Raw genomic sequence first — 17,556 nt, 5'->3', positions numbered from 1 at the left:
CCATTCTGATTGGCTGGGATTGTCCCCGGACCCGGCTGTGCACCGTGCGACAAGCTCTGAGCCGGAATTCGGCTGTTCCGCAGAACGAAGTGCGAAGAAACCTAGGATGGACCCTTTAGGCTTGGAAGAGGCGTTGAGACGAGAAACCCTGAACACGGATCTCCGTCCAAGCTGCCCCCGTCTTTAAGCGGGTTGACACAAAGAGGAACGTCGAAAACGCCTGCACGAACGTATCGTGCATGGTGTCCCGCCTCGCCTAGGTTTGAACGCACACAAATTTCGTGCACCTGGAGCCCAGAGATTCCCGTGAAGACAAGTACACAGTGTCCAGACCGCTGGCCACCCGAGACAAGCCCAGACAAGCGTCACGCTACCGAGTGGAGTCATCCTACCTTTGCCCGCAGAGCCTCAGGCAAGGCAAAGCCCCTGAGTGCAGGTTATCCCTGAACGCAGATCTCGGATACACTTGCGTTGAAGGACCACTGACTATGAAGCTCAGTATCAAGTATGCGCGGACTCGTGGAACCTTGCCCGCAGTTGCGTACGAAGCCCCCGAGAAGCCAGTCACGGACAAAGATACGTACCTTGAAGCTGTGCAAGATCCAGCCCGGAAGTGTCGACGTCAACAGCCGGCCAGTATAATCAAGCCAAGACGGATATAATCAAGTCAAGGCAAAAACGGCTGGTATATTCAAGTCAAGACAAGCTACCACAAGTATAATCAAAGCAAGCTTTTCGCCAGACGCACAACGATGAACATAGAAGAACACCAAAGAAGGATACCTTACATACCCCTAGCCATAGTCTAGCAGATTACAAACAGAGAGTTCGTTTTACCCCCTACTGCGCAAGTGGAAGCAAGTGCCAGCCAAGAATCGGGTCCGCTGATCGCTAGGACAAGGTCAGCGCGGAGCTCCCCACACACTCAAGCCCAATTACGTGGGGATCAGGTGCTCCGGCGCTGAGGTGATCCGCGTATTCCATATCCCAGTTGGGCCCACTGCGTGTAGGCAAGAGTGGTTACCCATTTCATGTTCACACGGTTATCTCGGGTGGTTAGTTAGCAGTCACCCCCGGGAATAGTTGATCGACTGCGTACAAGGAGTGATTGTATTTGGTTTGTGTATATCTCTCTTCGGAGAGTGGTGCGCGTGAAGGACAAAGCGTTCTAGGCTGACCTTCCGACCATTTGGATAGTGTGTTCAAGTCAGTGAACATCACGCCTGACTGGTCAAGGCCTCCAAACCATCGAACAACTCACCCGGTGACCTGTCCAGGCTCCCCGAAGATAAACGACACCGGCAGAGAACTCACAAGGTGACACGCCACCCTCGTCCGCAGCCCCCCTTAACCTGCGTTTAAGGCTTTTGGGGCTGCGTTCAAGAATTTACCTTCCTGAGAAGTGCATTTACCCACTTCTCCGGGCTAGCCACCGTAGTACACCTGGGCGATTCAGGTTTCACCGGCCTCGCCACAAATAGACGACACGATCACGGCCCTCGTGATCGTGCTGCATCAACGCGCATCCGGTCGCGAAATCGGATGCGTCACACACTACGTGAAATGGGCGATCTTGGTCGGCCACTGCCAAGATCGGTGCCTCAGTCAAGCCCCGCTTGACTGCATCGAATGCCTTTAGGCAATCGGTGGTCATGAACACATCATCGAAGTAGCTCGGCGCGAAGTCGCGCACCGAGCGCAACAAGTAGGAATTGATTAGTGGGGCTTCGTTAACTACTTACCGATTTCTATGGCGGGTGGACGAAGCAAGAAGGAAGGAGGGCGCGGTGACGGAGGTCGTGGTGAGGCGACGCGTCAGTCGCGCCGCGCGCAAGGACTACCGGCCGCGGAGCACAAGGACCTGGAGGTTATCAACCGGGAAGCGCGTGCAAGGCCGAAGGCAGAGCGGGATGCGAAGGCGGCCGAAGCGAAGGCCAAGTCGACTGAACCTGCTGCTCAAGACGACCAAGCGTCGACGGAGGTGTAGAAGACTTGCGTTCGGAGTTCAAGGCTGAACGCGTCCCGGAGCAGGCTCAGGCGACTGGGTCTGCGGAGGCGTCTGAGGGAGGCGCCGGCGTGGGTGAGCCCCCGGTTGCGGATCGAGTTCCGGACTCTCCGCATCCGGAACAAGAAGTGGAGACGGCTGAAGACACGCAGGTCAAGATCGAGGTCAGCGAGGTTGAAGACTCGGATGCTGAAGTGCGTTCATCGCGTGGAGGGGCGGATGCACCTTCACGCCCGCCGCGGAGTTCAACTACTCCAGCTCCGTCTTCGTCGCAGAGTCAAGTCCGCGGGCCCGAAGTGTTGCCGCGAGGCGCCACTCCAGTTCCGACACCTCAAAGCTCGGACGTGGTTCCAAGTGCGAGCGCAAGCCTCAGCTTGACGAGACGGCGGCGAAGAACTTTGTGGCGCGCCAGGTGTACCGCTGGGAGCAGATGCGTTCTGGACGCGTCGTCCCGCCTTCAGTAGAGTATGCTTGGCCGACGCTGAGTCCCGACTTTTCAGCCTGGATGGAGGCTGCGATGGCAACCTCGGACTACTTACGACGTCGAGCAACTCTGGGGAATCGCGATGCCGCTTGGATTGCCGAGCTGCGTCCTGAGCGGAGAGTGCTGAGCGTCGCTCAAGACCTGACCGCTGTCGCCATCCCTCCAAGCATCATGTCTTCGAGAGAATGCGCGGCCGTGTTGGAGACTCTCCTCTTCGAAGCTGGTTTAGTGTTCATCAACGCTGTTCCAGAATGGTTCATGACGCACGCGTCCACGATCAACGCTGTGTATGTGCGAACAGTTGTCGAGGAAGTCCAGCAACTACTGACCGTCGAGCTTATCGAGTGGAAACAACTCGCAGCTGGAGTGCCATTCAAGGTTGTCCAAGCCTTGAGTGCGGGACCCGTGTTCAAGCAAGAAGAAAGCAAAGACAACGGTGCTCAAGCTACAAAGGGTGATCAATTGATGGAGGACTACGAGCTCGAGCTGCTTGGGCAAGTGTTCGTGTCGCAGTGCAGGATGGCCGGGATCTTGGAGCTCCGCAGCCCGCGAGGGCCGCCGGAGAACGAGCCTGACCCCAAGCGCCCGCAACACCGACCTGCTCGTCCGCTCAGCATCTCAACTCCGTCGGGCCATTCCTTGATTCCCTCGTCGGACGCGAGTCTCAACGCCCAAGCCATGAGTGTTCAAGGTTCAACCTTAAATGCGTCATCCAGCGGCGTCTCCGACTCCGTCCCAAGCGTGATCGGTCCGTCGGGAGCTTCGAACTTCTCCGCACCGACGCAGACGTCAAGGGACAGTTCGTCGTCGTCCTCGCTGTTGTCGCTTGGACACAGTGCTTCGGTGCACATGGGCACAGTCCCTGGCCACTTGGTCATGAGTGTTCAAGCTGGCGGGACCTTGGTTGCGACTCCCGATTCAGGGATGTCCGTGACCAGGACGTTCATCCCCGTTAGCCGCCGAGCCCTGTCGGATCAAGAAGACGTGGACATGGCCGAGTCGAGAGCGCTGAGGCTCGGATCAGTCGGACGGCGTCCAAGCGTCGGGTGTCCAAGTAGAGAAGCGAGGTGAAGCCTGAGAGGTTGGAACCTGCGCACAGCAAGTCGGGCTTGACTTCGGACGGCCGCCAGCGCTCGTCCTTGAGCTCGCGTCGTGAGGAACAGGTCCAGCCGGACCAGCGAGTCTCTGCGATCAGGATCGCTGTCTTCATCGGCGTCGTCCGGGGCTGCACAAGTGGCCTTGAACGTCATGCGCCAGCTTCAAGAGCAGCAAGCCGCGTTCCAAGCTCGCCTGAACCAAGCCCAGCTGGAGATGCGGTTGGGGGTGCAGCGCGACCAAGAAGTCCGCGCGATGAAGGAGGAGACGTCCTCTGCGCAAGAGCAGGAAGCTCTAGCCGAGCGCACTCTGGCGGCGGAACATCTGAAGCTTTTCGAAGCGGAGCAGCGTATCCGCGAAGCCGAATCGCGACTTGCGTGCAAGCCTCACAGCGGTCTGGTGGAGACTGAAGACTTGGAGACAAGGAGATAGGAGGATAGCGCGACGCAGCAGCAAGTTGAGCCGCTCAGCTCCTTGGGCAACAGCGACAATTGGACCAGGCGGAGCTTGACCGACGCCTGCAGGAGCACTTGACTGCGGCGGGAGCCGTGCACCGCAGCGTCGACGCCGACCGCGCTCGCCGCGCCGAGGAAGCGGCCCGCGAGGTGAACGCGCGCCTGGAAGCCGTCCAGCAGACCATCCAAGCCATGAACCTGGAACGAGACCCTGAGCGCGCAGAGCGGAAGGCGGAATCAGAAGCGGCACTGAACCGGCAGAAATTTCTGGCTGACCAGAATCGCGAACTTCGTGCAACACTGACCCAGATTCAAGGTGTTCGTGCAACCGTCACCCCTCAGCCTGCAACTCAGGTAAATGCGGATGGTCGGGCGGTCCCTGATTCTGCAACCAAGAATCCAGTGACATGTGGTGCAATCAATAATGTCGTGGTCTCCAGTCTCGGCTAAGCACACTTGAAGAACACGACCAAAGTCGGTGCTGCCCAGCTCAAGGCGACAGTGGGTAAGGGCCATTCTCAACCGGCGCATGCGCTCGCATGCGCCGGAATGAGAATGTTTGATTGGCTAGTTGTCCCTCGGGCGCATGCGCCTACGAATATAAAAGAGCCGCCATGCGACTATTTAGTCGCATGCGATTTAGGGGTTACTTCGGCGCGTAGGGTAAGGTGGGATAAGTTGTGAAGAGCAGCCAATCCCGCGACACTGTGGTGTGGCGGGATCAGCAAAATCTGCGAGATTGCTAGATCCAACTTCCCAACAGCGCCCGGACACCGACTAACGGAGGGGGTACTCCGATGATCCGTGATCAGTGCTGAACTCCTCACCTTGTGTACCCGTCGGTAGGGCTGGATCTTGCTCCTCTGGTAACTTCTGAAGAGTCCAAGTGTTGAAGTAGGAACGTCTTGGCGAGACGCGGGGATCCGGTGGAGCAGCGCGGAAATCTTCACTCTGCTCGCGGTTCTTGGTCCAGATCAAGTGATTCCCGACTTGGATCTGGCGGCCTGGATCTGGATCCGGCCGAGTGGTTGTCTTGTGGTGTGTTGTAGGCCCTTGTTGCGACTTGGTAGGTCGCCCTTTGTCGTACTTGCCGCTTCCTATAGCGGGATCAGGGTAGTTGAGAATCAAGGATCACCCGGCCAAGTAGTTAACTCCGGGTGATCTGGGATCTGCACTTGTAGGGAGTTCACTAGAAAGGTTGATCTGGTCAGTATATTATCCAGATTAATCAACCGACACTAGATCTGCTACCCAATACCTTGTTACTTCGTGGTGGGCCAATGTCGTTCCCGATTCCAGGCGAAGGCGAAGGCACTTGCGTTGTCCAAGGCAAATTTGAGTCTGATTTATGGTTATGTCCAATCCTATCCAAAACTCCTATCACCCAATCCGATCTATCTTCCCATCTGTACCTGCCAGCTCTACGGACCACCTCTATCTTCATTGCATCGTCACTTGTTCCCTCCGTTGAACTGTAGTCGCCAGATCACCCGCTGAGTCCCAGATCAGCCAGATCCGGATCCGCCTGATTCCCAGATCCGATCTCCGAAGTGCCTTGATCTGGGTCGGTCTGCGTTGATCTGGGGTCCCTGTGCTGTTGCGACCTCCTTTCCTCACTTTCCTCGTCTTAGCCGTCTACCAGAGGCTTGGATCCGCCCTGGCGTACGGGAACCGGATCCAGATCCACATGGGTACATGTGATCTGGATCCACCTCTCCCAAATCCGCTTGATCCACGCTGATCCTCGCCGATCTTGAGTCCTTGGGTCTGAAGAAGGTCGTACTGGGATCTTGCACTGGTTGACTTGGTCGTAGACACCGCCGAGGCTTGGGGCGAGGCGAGGAAGGTCACTTGGGGGGTTGAATCGAAATTCAAAAGTGATTGGATTGTTGGAGCTTACACCCTAGGCTAGTGCTAAAGACACGCGGCCGTGCGTCCTATCAACTAGTGCGTCTAATCAACCATCATTCTACACTACTCGTCCAATCAACCTACTCGTCTAATCAACGTGTGGTCGTATTGGACCGGTTCGGTTAACCGGTTCGGGTACCTCGGAACTGGTACAGTGTACCAAGGTTCAGTACCCTGCAACACGTCCCCTCAGTGCGAACACGCGTGAACGCCGAGCGCAGCCGTCAAGTCCTTGTGTCGTGGTCCGGCAAGTCCCTTGGTCATGATGTCGGCCAGCATGGTGACAGTCTCGCAGCACTCGACGATCACTTCGCCGCGCTTGACTTCGTCGCGGATGTGATGGTACTTGATGTCGATGTGCTTGGCGCGGCCATGGTTGACGGGGTTCTTGGTCATCTTGATGCACGACTGGTTGTCTTCGAAAATCTTCAACTCGGGCGCGACTCCGCCTGCAGCAACCAGGATCTCGCACAGCAGCTTGTGCACCCACTTGTCTTCTTGAATCGCAAAACTCAGTGCGATGTACTCGGCCTCACTTGTCGAGAGCGACACACTCGATTGCTTCTTGGAAACCCATGAGATCGGTCCACCGGCGACTTGGAACAGGTAGCCCGACGTAGACTTGCGATCACTAAGATCACCAGCCCAGTCGGCATCCGAGTAACCTTGAAAGTCGATGTCCTTGCCCGGCGAGAAGCGGATTCCGTGCGACTTGGTCCCTTGAAGGTAGCGGAAGATGCGCTTGACCGCAATCCAGTGCTCGACTTGCGGGTTCTCCATGAAGCGTGACACGTAGCCAACTGCGAACGCAATGTCAGGGCGAGTCGATGTCATCAAGTGCATGAGTGCACCGACAGCCTCGCGAAATGGCGCGTCCAACTTGGTCATGGCGTCGCTTGAAACTAGCTTCATGCTGATGTCGACCGGACTTGCAGCGGGTTTGCAGTCATGCAAGCCGAAGCGCTCCAGGATGTCGTTGATGTAGCGAGCTTGGCTCAGCGTAACACTGCCATCCGCGTTGTCGACCACCTCGATCCCGAGGATGAAGGAACACTTGCCACTGTCGGTCATCTCGAACCGCGACTTGAGTTGGCGCTTGACTTCCGCTATCATTTCCGCCGAGCTTTCGGTCTCCAAGACGTCGTCCAAGTAGACCAGCAGCAGAACGCATTCGCCGTCGACGACCTTGATGAAGAGGCAGGGGTCGTAGCTTGAGACGCCAAAACCGATGGAGCGCACATACTCGTCGAAGGTCTCGTTCCAAACTCGCGAAGCTTGCTTGAGCCCGTAAATCGCCTTGAGCAGTTCCACGCAGTCGAAACCGTCGTCCAGTTCCACGCCTTCAGGCACGCTGCAGAACGCCTTCTCCTTCATCAAGCCGTACCGGAACGCAGTCACCACGTCGAGCTGGTCCATCGGCCATCCGAAGTACTTGGCAACCGCAATGATCATTCGCAGCGTGACGTACTTGACCACAGGCGAAAACGTCTCGGTGTAGTCGATGCCATACTTCTGCACAAAGCCTTTCGCGACGAGCCGAGCCTTGAACTTCTCGATCGATCCGTCCGCGTTGCGCTTGATCATGAACACCCACTTGGTACCGACTGCGCGCTGGTTGTTGGGCAGTTTAGCGGCGCGGAAAACACCTCGCAGCCGCATTGACTTGAGTTCGGCGCGAATTGCCTTGCGCCACTGGACTTGGTCTGGTCCGTTCACAGCTTCTTGAAACGTCTTCGGCTCCGCGCTGTCACTTGCTTCCACAGCATTCGCACTTGCACGCCAGAACATGGGCGGAGTCGAGCCGTCTTCATCATCTTCTTTGGATTTTTCATCTTGCGCCGCCGTAGATTCACGTTGGTCGTCATCTTCCGAGCGTCCAGGCGCACTTGCTTCTTCGAGCCCAGCACTGCGACGAGGACGCCGAACATTGTCGCGATCTTGGTTGTCCGGACGCGATTTGCGCTTCCCCGCCTGCGTGAACACCCTTGTGCCGGAGTCCTCGGAGACTTGCATGTCATCGAAAACGTCGGTAAGTCGGTTGACTTCTTCACCATCAGCAGCCGTGGAGTCGTCGAAGCTTGACTCATCGAATGTGACATCGCGAGAAATCACCACCTGCCCCGCCTCGATGTCATAAACTCGAAACGCCTTGGAACGCTCCTTGTAACCCATGAAAATTCCTTCACGAGCTTTCGGGTCCCACTTGAGTCGCTTCTCCTTCGGCGTCAAAACGTAGGCCTTGCACCCGAAGATCCGCATGTGCTTGACGTTGGGCTTGGACTTGTAGACGATCTCGAACGGAGTTTTGTCGGGCGACTTGGGTGACGGCAGACAATTCTTGATGTAGATCGCCGTCATCGCTGCTTCCGCCCAGAACGTCTTGTCCAAGCGTAGTGAAGCATGCTGCGGCCGATGATCACGATGGTTCGGTTGGCGCGTTCAGCCGTCGCGTTGGTTTGGTGCGCATACCGAACCGTGGGCTGCACTTCGATGCCGTGGTCTTCGTAGTACGCCAAGAGCGAATTGGTCGCGAACTCCTTGGCTCCGTCATAGCGCACGAACTTCACCCTGGCATCGAATTGCTTCTCCACCTTGGTGGTGAATCGGCGCAAGCAGCCTTCACTCTCCGACCTGGCTCGCAGACAGAATCCCGACATGCATCCGCTGGCTTCGTCCGTGATGAACAGCAAGTAGCGACTGCCACCCAGCGACTCTTCTTCCATGGGCCCGCAGATGTCGAAGTGGAGGAACTCGAACGGCTTGTACTTGCGCTTGTTCGGGTTGCTTGGGAAGGGCTTTTGCACCATTTTCCCTTGTCGGCACCCACGGCATTGGCTTGACTTCTTCGACGATGTCGGCATTTTCGCACCCGTCACCATGCCACTTGAGACCATCTTCCGAAGAACGTCATTCGGCGCGTGACTCAAACGCGCATGAAGATCCACCGCGTTGACCGACGCCTTGGACACCGAATTCGCAGCGCAGCTTGGGACTCGGAGTAGTAGAGACCGTCGATCAGGTCCGCGGAAGCCACGATTTGCTTCGACGTTTTTTGTGCGATGTGCATTTCAGCACCATTAAACACCACCTTGAACAGTCCGCTTCGGTTGATCTGCGGCACCGAAAGCAGGTTCTTGTTCATGCTTGGGACGTAAAGTGCATCTTGAATGCGAATGTCGCGCTCATTGCCGTTGGGCAAAGTGACCCGCTGCACCACCGTCCCGACTCCCGTGATCTTGGCCGTGTTGCCGTTGGCGACCGTGAGTTCACCTTCGTCGCACACCTTGATCTCGACAAACTTGGTCTTGTCGTTGCAGATGTGGTGCGTGGCACCACTGTCGATCGCCCATGAGCCTTGAAACTTGTTGGTCCTGGAGACTCCACACTCCATAGAGACCGCGAACGCGACGCAGTCGTCATCGCTGTCGTCACGCCACTGGACGTTGTTCGCACCGCGACCAGACCGGCCACGTCGTGCACCTCGATTCGCCTCCTTCTGCTTGGTCCAGCACTTTTCCATGACGTGCCCCGATTTTCCGCAGTACGTGCAGTGGCGACCTTCACGCTCGGCATTGAAGGCCCTCGCAGCGTCTTCAATCTTCACCTGAGCCGTCTTCTCGCCCTGTCGCTTGATGTGCTCATTCGTGAGCACCTTGATCACATCTTGAGTGCGCAGCTCTGCGTTGCTCATCTCCAAGTTGCGAACGACGTTCTCGAAACGCCTGGGCAGACTCGTGAGCAAGCAGATCGCCACGTCTTCATCCTCCATCTTGGCGCTGATGTTGCTGAGCTTGGCGCTGATGTTGAGGACTTCATTGCAATGATGAAGCACATTGCCGCCTTCTGCCATCTCCATGCTGAAGAGCTGGCGCTTCAGGTAGATGCGTCCAGCCTTCTGCGACCCCCCGTAGAGCGAACGCAGTCGCGTCCAGGCCACCCACGCTTCCTCGCAGTCGTCGACCACATGATGGTAGTCAGCATCCATGTGGAGCAACATCAAGCCGAACGCGATGTTGCTCGACTTGACGTAGTCGTCGTTGGCCCTCGTGTCCGCGAAGGTTGGTTTCGTCTCGCGGTTCACGACGCTCCACACCGACTTGGTCAGGAACACGCCACGCATGTAGCGGTTCCACGTGGCGTAGTTGTCGTCGTTGAACTTGTCGATGGAGATCTTGGTGTCTTGGACAGAGGACATGGTGCTTGGGCTCATAACCTGAAGAAGGTCGTACTGGTATGCACTCGCAAAGTTCCGAGTGTACTTGCTTGGGAGTAGACCATTTGTGGTCTACACCGACCATGCTTCACTGCGCACCGCAGTGAAGGCGCCACACATTTCACAAAGAATGGCGAGATGGCTCTCATTCTTTGCGGAGTATAACTTCCGGGTCGAATACAAACCCGGAAGATTGAACGTGGTGGCCGACGCGTTATCACGTCGGCCGGACTATGCAGAAGCTGTTGACGTCAATGCCATTGACGCCATGCGATCGAGCAAACCCACATCATCTCTGTTGGATGACGTGAAGGCCGCATACGCGCACGACGCGGACGCGAAGCTCTTGCTGGCCTATGGCACAGCGCCTTCTGACAAGTCCCGTCAGAAGCTGCCCAAGCACCTTCGAGCGCGTGCACACCGCTTTCGTGTGCACGACGGACTGCTACTCTACAACGCAGTCGACGACAACGCGGACCGCGTTGTCGTGCCAAATGACCATGACCTGCGACTCAGGATCATGTACGAGTATCATGATGCCCCGACTGCGGGACATCTCGGACGTGAGAAGACTTACGTCCTTCTCACGCGCGACTTCTACTGGCACCACCAGTATAAGTGGGTGCGCAAGTACATCCGTGCTTGCGAGGTATGCCAACGCGTGAAGCCTGCGCCATTCGCGCAGGCTCCACTGTAATCACTACCGACTCCGTCGGAGTGTTGGAAGTCCTTGTCTTTGGACTTCATCTTTGGTCTTCCCCCGGATAGCGGAGGGAACACCGGTGTTGTGGTCTTTGTAGACCGTTTCAGCAAGATGGTACATCTTGCTGCGGTGCCGGCAGAGGTGACCGCGAAGCAGACGGCTCGTCTGCTCGTCGACATGGTGTTCAAACACCATGGCATGCCGTCCGACATTGTGTCGGACAGAGACCCGCGCTTCACAGCGCATCTGTGGCAAGAAGTGTTTACACTTCTTGGGAGCCAGCTTTCCATGTCGACTGCGGATCATCCGCAGACGGACGGCCAAACCGAGCGCGTGAATCGCGTGCTCGTCGATATGTTGAAGAGCTACGCCCACTCGTTCCAATACTGGAGCGAGTGCTTATCGATGGCAGAGTTTGCCATCAATAACTCAGTGCATGCCTCGACCGGGCATACACCGTTCTACGTGAATGCCATGCGGCATCCACGTCTACCGAGTTTACTCGGAGTGATGGCTCCCACTTTAAGTGGGGGAGGATCTACGACTGCAATACAGCAGCCGCAGAAAACCGCTGACACTTGCACAGTGTCAGCTGCAACAATGGACAAACCACATGAGTCTGCGCAGGGCGCAGACTCCCCCAACAACAAGGCCAACTACCACGGGTCTGCGCAGGGCGCAGACACCGCAAAGAACCACGCAGAGGCCGGGCCTCTAGCGGAGAGCGAGCTGAATGACTTCAGCTCGGATGCAATCATTTTCATCACCAAAAGACAAGCCGTGATTCGGTTTGTCCAAGACACAATAGCAGCTTCTGTTGATCAACAGAAGCTGAACGCAGACAATGCGGGCAGAGGCAACACAAATGAATTCAAAGTTGGTTCATTAGTTTTGTTAGCTACACAAAACCTGCCTAGACATGCAGTTTCGGATTTCGGAGCAAGCAAGCTTGCTCCGCGCTTCATCGGGCCGTTCACGGTGTTGGCACGCCACGGCAACGCATACACGCTAGACATACCGTCTAGCATGCGCCTCCATCCGACCTTTTACGTCGGACGGCTGAAGCCATACCGGCAGCACGAGCCATCTAGCTCGGCTGACCCGAAGCCTCGGCAGGAGCCGAGGCAGAAGCGGAGGACTTGGCCTCGGCGACGAGCAACCTCTCCTCCAGCGCGCGGACGCGCTGGAGCAACTCCTTCATCTGGGTCCCCAACTCGACCTGGATGTTCGAGGCGGTCTGCGAGACCGCCGCGACTTGGGCTTTCTGGTTCGCCAGCTCCTGCTTCAGAGCGGCGAACTCAGCGCCCTGCAAACGCTCCACGGCGGTCACCCGGTCGTGGAGAGGCGCATACTGATCAGCCCGGGGCTGATCATACCCGGGGCGTGTTCCCACCCCCGCCACCGCCGATCCGTGACGCCCGCGGCTCAACCCGCTGGATTGTTGAGCGGATTGTTGACCATAGTATCCCGAAAACGAACCCTCAAGGGGCTCGTTTTCGTATTCGTTGGAGAGGATTTCCTCCCCATCTAGATACATGGGAGCCGCGGAACGTCTTGCTGGAGGACGTTCCGGAAATGGTGAGGGCGTACGAGGAGCAGTACGCGCTGGTGCAGCGGAAGTAACACGAGCGCTGCGATCATCGCTAGCGCCCGAACCCTCACGTGCTAAGAACTTAGCACGGAGCTCTTTGAGACTCTCGGGCACACGGAACGACGTGTACCCGTTCAAGTCGCGGTCGCTCAAGCGGACCGCGCCTGGAAAGCACTTCGTGCACTGAAAGCCCTCGGGCACAGCGCACGGCACATTTGCCTCCTCAGCAGCAACATGAAGTTGCTCCAGCTTTCCACGCTTCGAGTACGTCTCGAAGCGATCACGCGCTTGCTTAATCCGATCACGGTAAGCACTCGGCCTCTTGTTGAAGTTCTCAACAAAGGCGTTCCAGCTTTGACAAAGTGCCTGCCACTCGGGCACTTTGCTGCGAGAAGAGGTCTTCTTGCTTTGAAACCATCGGAGCTCATGAAAGAGTCCGATGTAGTAATCGCGCCTTTGATGCGTTTCCGCATCAAAGTGCAGCTCGGCAGCCACAGCGTCATCTTTGATGGCGCTGCATACGTACCGCGGCACCTCATTCGGAGGTACCGAGTTCCCATACCGGTCCGCGATCTCGGACGCGGACGGCATCCACGGATCGCGCGCTACAGGCGCAGCGCGCGGAGAGCCTTGAGCTTTGAAATCACGCGCTGCAGCAGCAGCGCGCGGAGTACTGAGAGCCCCAGCGGAAGCGAGTGGGGTCTCGCTCTCAGTACGCGAACGCTTCGAACTCGAAGCGTCCGATTCGTCCCCTTCACGCGGACGAACGTTCTTAGCGTGAGGGTCGAGTGATTCGCTCGACACTGAGTCTTTACGCTTTGAGGGCGAGTCCTCCTCGCCCTCCATGTCTTCATCGTCGTCGTCGAAGTCGACGACGTCACCATACTTCGCCTTCTGGCGTTCGAAGTAGTCGTCGATGGAGAGATGACTCCCCATCGACTTTGCGGACTTCTTCTGAGGCGCGCTCATCGTTGAATGAGCGCGGATTTCTTCTCCAAACGCGGAGAATTGACGAATGGTCAATTCCAAAGATTGACGTGCGGGGACCCCGCGCGTCTAACCTTAAGGGGGGGATGGTGTAACGGGGTTACACGTACAAGTGGCTGCAAGCCACTTGTGAATTTAACAGATAGGTTATCTGTTAAACGTTTTGGATACTTCCTCACATTGGTGTAAGACACACCGATGGATACATTGAAGTGGACCACCACAATGAGTGGTCCACACCTACCCAAAGATCCTATTGGTAGAAAGCAGCATCTTTCTACCAATCAGAGACATGCATATTAGCGGGGCTCTGACAGCCAGCCGCTGCCAACCCTTTCATAGATGATAAACAGTTTTTAGCAGCTTTTAGAGGAAGATCAAGTTACAAACAATACAGTTCTCATTTTACCTAATCTAAGTCACTTGGATCCCTTTTGTTACTTAACTTATATTTGTGTATTCAAATATAATTAACCTAAGTAATTACTAAGTACTTACGCTTCCTCATACACGTTGCGCAACGTGTAAGCAAAAGTAGTGAGTCAAGTTAGACCCACTACACGAGAGGGCCACTGATGCTGACTTTGGCGACGACGATCCCATGCAAGCGACGGCAGTGACAACGACGACGCCAGCGCCGACTTCTCGGTCATCAAAGCCGCCTCCTCTATGGCCTCATACTGGCAAGAGTGCTGTCTATATCCAGATACTCAAAGATCGTCTGGGTGCAAAACTTGCAGAAGAAGCTGCAGAGAAGGCGCCGCATGCAAAGGAGACCCCGGCAAAGGGAAAGCGCAAGATGTCGAGATGGCGGATGGTTGATATCGCCCGCAAGGAGAACAAGACCAAGGAAGCAAGGGCAGCGTGCTGAGGGTGCTGCTGTTCAGCGGTCTGCCGAGAAGAAAAAACAGAGGGAGAATGTTGCGCGGGAAGAGCGCGACAGCCACGACGCGCGCCAACACGCCTTGGCTGACCTGAAGAAGAAGAGGGCGGAGGCTGCGCCGGGAAAGTGGAAAGCTTCCTTAGTGTACGTGCGCTACGGCGTATATACAACATGTGAGGTTTCCTTCCCATCATGATGTCTGACATCGCCCCCTGAGACTTCGTCAGGAAGCGGAAGGCGCCACCTAGCTCAGCCGCATCCAAGAAGCAGAAGAAGACGACGAATCCTCACAAGGAGGATGCCGATGATGAAGCCGACGAGAGTTTGCAGTCGACCTCAGTGTACGTGGTGATGCTATGATGTATATACAACATGTGTGATTTCGTGTCATGACGTCTGACGTGTTTGTTATGGAAGTGCATCACGTTTTGAATCTCCGCACGGCGTTACGTCCCCGACACGTGAACCATCACCACGAGATGGGTCATCGTCGTCACCGCCAGCACGCCAAGTTTCGCGGTATGGTTTGATATTATGGTGTATATACTACACCTTTTCTCAAGCAAACTGATCGTTTTTTCAAGCAAAATGGTCAATTGCCAGGCAAAGTGGCTTTCTGATATATTTTTACCAAGCAAAATGGTTCATACTTAAGCTACTTACCGAGCTCCATGTCCTCGCCGCACTCGGCTAGGAAAATGCTTTAAAAGCAGTGTCGCTCCATGCGCCAGACCAGGCGCTGAGTCAAGATCATCTTACTCAGTTCCACGGCCTCCTTCATGAGTGCCATTCTGTGCGAAGCCAGCGAGTCGTACTCGCCTCGCAAGAACAGCTCGTGACGCTTGACTGCAAGATGCTGTTTCATGCTCGCCTTCAGTGCATTGCAGCAGCCCTCGATGGCATTGCACATCGGGCTGTACGGTGCAAGACGCAGGATAACCAGCTTGTTGCTGTTGACGATTCCATCAGTTACAAGCTGCTCACGTGCCAGTGTCTCCACCTGGCTGTGGGCGGGGGCACTATCGGTAACCACGACAATCTTCTTACCCACTCCTTGTACTCGTCCGAGTTGAGGGCGGTGACAAACAGGTCCGCAACGAAACGCGTGTTCTCCTCCATGCGGATGGAGCCTTCATGCGTGCGAAGTAGCACGAGTCCGTTGCCGGGCGACACGCCGCACTGCACGTACAGATTCTTGCCCTTGGGTGGCGGCAGCGTTACCACCGCGCGCTTGCCTGTGCGCACCCAGCCCTGGTTGCGCGCTAGGTAGATGTTAAAATTTGTTTCATCGTGATAAACAATCATGTCGCCCGCGAACACGTGCTTGTTCAGCGCGATGGCGAACTCCTTGCGCTTCGTCTTGTTCACATCGTTGTTCGTGGTGGCCTTCTCGATCCGGAGTCCCTTCACCGTGTACAGCATCCCATGGAGAGCGCGGTGGATAGAGGATATGCTCACCTCGGCTGACACGTCGCTGAGCAACCGCTCCTTCATGACGGCCATGGTCATGTCCGCCTGCTCGTCCAGGTACTCCTCGAGCTTGGACATGACCTCGACCGTCATCTAGATACACACGCTCCGCACCCCGCCGCGGGGCTGCTGCTCAATACTGCCCTTCACGGTAATGCGACGGGCAGTACTGACAGACACGGCATTACTGGCAGCGACGCCGAGCCAGTCTTGGCCCGCCAGGTACGCGTCAAGAACGCGCTTCTTGGCGCTGGCGCGCTCGAACTGCTTGGCCTCGCGTGAGATCGGAGGGGGCGTCTGAGGGGTCGACTGCAGGGCCATTGTCTTGGTGAAGGGCTTCGGACGGAGTGGTGAATTCGCGAATGAAGGCAACGGCGCGGTGGCAGCGAACAGCAATGCAAGCACCCAGTGGTTGGTTTTCTTCCCCGCCTCCGAACCACTTTGGTTGGGAAAAATATGGCGCCAAACCACTTTGCTTGAAAAACCTTATTTTAGGTTTTTTTTTTAAAAACCTCAATCAACCGCTTTGCTTGAAAAATCGATCAGTGTGCTTGAGAAAAGGTGTACTTGTTCGGTTGAAACTAATACTGTATATTTATTTATTATGATATGGTATCTGTAGGACGCTCAGTATGGATTCAACGGGTTTTGCGACAACAAATACGGCGAATCAAGCTGGGGAAGGACCTTCGCAGCCACAGTGCACTGATGCAGTTCCAGACGGAGACTTGAACTCCGACCTTGACGGCGATGGTGCTGATTCAGAAGACTGGTACATTGAGACAGATCCGGCCGCCGAGTTGGAGGACGAACTTGCGCTGCGCAAGTCTACGTAAGAAGAAGAACGGCCGAAGCCGTTGCGGAAGACGAATCGCCCGATAGTGACGAAGCTTTGTATGGTGTCGCGCTGCTCGCGCGTCGAAGGGCCCGCGAGAGACGTGAGTTAGCTCGGGGTTGACTCCGAGCTGCCAAAGCAGCACTGACACGCGACTGGGAGAATACTACCGCAAATTGGGATACATTGTCGAATCAGGAAATGGACGTACTCGCGCAGGATGCGGCAGCGCTTCAAGAGATGAGAACTGATGGCTGGGATTTTGGTACGTGTGTGGTATTTATCCATGCATGATATACAACAAATTCTGATGTTGATTTTGGTGTATATATATTTAGAACCTTCGACCCAGCCAGTCAGAAATGAGCCGTACCCCATGTTATTTTCAGGGGACTATGGCCGGTGCTGGACAACGCCGAATCTCCGTTGAAGTTGTTACTTTTCTTCATGCCCCCAAGACTCTGGATCAAAATTGCCTCCGAGAGCAACCGATACTACAATCAGCACTTGAATGAGCGGGTCGACCGGATGTACGAAATGGGTAGCGCAGGGCGATGGGAGGTGACCAAAGATTCGGTGCTATTAGCTGAAACCAAGCGGCACAAGAAAATCAAAGCCAAGGACGTCCTACACTGTATTGTCTACTTATAGCGAGGATGTTATGCCCCCATAAGCATCGTTGTGCTGACCACTAGGTGAATGAAGGTATTGGTACCGTGCCGAAAGGCACTTTCGGCCGCTATATGTCAAAAGCGCGTTTTGGGCGGATCATGCAAAATCTCCATTTCACAGACAATACGGACCCCAGAGCGGAAACCGATCGGGTGTGGAAGGTCCGCTTGGTCGTGGACATTACAAGAAACATTTGCAAGAGGCTACAATGTGCCACCTGTGCTGGCTTTCAATGGGGCCACGATTCCATCT

The 17,556-nt window shown here is 55.8% G+C and overlaps 6 protein-coding genes across 6 annotated transcripts; 2 read left to right on the top strand and 4 right to left on the bottom strand.

Annotated features, from left to right (window-relative positions):
* Nucleotides 1-3,689: 3,689 nt before the first annotated feature.
* On the top strand, nt 3,690-4,016 carry IUM83_05260 (uncharacterized protein; the record flags this gene model as incomplete). Its single annotated transcript, XM_067929388.1, has 1 exon — nt 3,690-4,016. The coding sequence occupies one exon, from the start codon at nt 3,690-3,692 to the stop codon at nt 4,014-4,016; it is 327 nt and encodes a 108-aa protein (XP_067799560.1).
* A 2,123-nt stretch (nt 4,017-6,139) lies between these two features.
* Nucleotides 6,140-8,757, bottom strand: IUM83_05259 (Integrase catalytic core protein; the record flags this gene model as incomplete). Its single annotated transcript, XM_067929387.1, has 2 exons — nt 6,140-8,353; nt 8,425-8,757. 2 exons carry the CDS (start codon nt 8,755-8,757, stop codon nt 6,140-6,142), a joined length of 2,547 nt encoding a protein of 848 aa, XP_067799711.1.
* Nucleotides 8,758-8,873: 116 nt separating this feature from the next.
* On the bottom strand, nt 8,874-10,145 carry IUM83_05258 (Copia protein; the record flags this gene model as incomplete). The annotated part of the gene is made up of 1 exon (XM_067929386.1): nt 8,874-10,145. One exon carries the CDS (start codon nt 10,143-10,145, stop codon nt 8,874-8,876), a length of 1,272 nt encoding a protein of 423 aa, XP_067799721.1.
* A 211-nt stretch (nt 10,146-10,356) lies between these two features.
* Nucleotides 10,357-10,860, top strand: IUM83_05257 (reverse transcriptase; the record flags this gene model as incomplete). Its single annotated transcript, XM_067929385.1, has 1 exon — nt 10,357-10,860. One exon carries the CDS (start codon nt 10,357-10,359, stop codon nt 10,858-10,860), a length of 504 nt encoding a protein of 167 aa, XP_067799676.1.
* A 1,093-nt stretch (nt 10,861-11,953) lies between these two features.
* On the bottom strand, nt 11,954-13,426 carry IUM83_05256 (uncharacterized protein; the record flags this gene model as incomplete). The annotated part of the gene is made up of 1 exon (XM_067929384.1): nt 11,954-13,426. One exon carries the CDS (start codon nt 13,424-13,426, stop codon nt 11,954-11,956), a length of 1,473 nt encoding a protein of 490 aa, XP_067799458.1.
* A 1,604-nt stretch (nt 13,427-15,030) lies between these two features.
* On the bottom strand, nt 15,031-16,118 carry IUM83_05255 (Transposase; the record flags this gene model as incomplete). Its single annotated transcript, XM_067929383.1, has 3 exons — nt 15,031-15,303; nt 15,375-15,890; nt 15,972-16,118. The coding sequence occupies 3 exons, from the start codon at nt 16,116-16,118 to the stop codon at nt 15,031-15,033; spliced, it is 936 nt and encodes a 311-aa protein (XP_067799457.1).
* Between the last annotated feature and the right edge of the window lie 1,438 nt (nt 16,119-17,556).

The sequence above is a fragment of the Phytophthora cinnamomi genome, assembly GCF_018691715.1.
Source record: "Phytophthora cinnamomi strain GKB4 chromosome Unknown Contig4, whole genome shotgun sequence".
NCBI classification, from domain to species: Eukaryota; Oomycota; class Peronosporomycetes; order Peronosporales; family Peronosporaceae; genus Phytophthora; species Phytophthora cinnamomi.
Note: the sequence above shows the minus strand (reverse complement) of the source record. Positions and strands in the feature narration are given on the sequence as shown.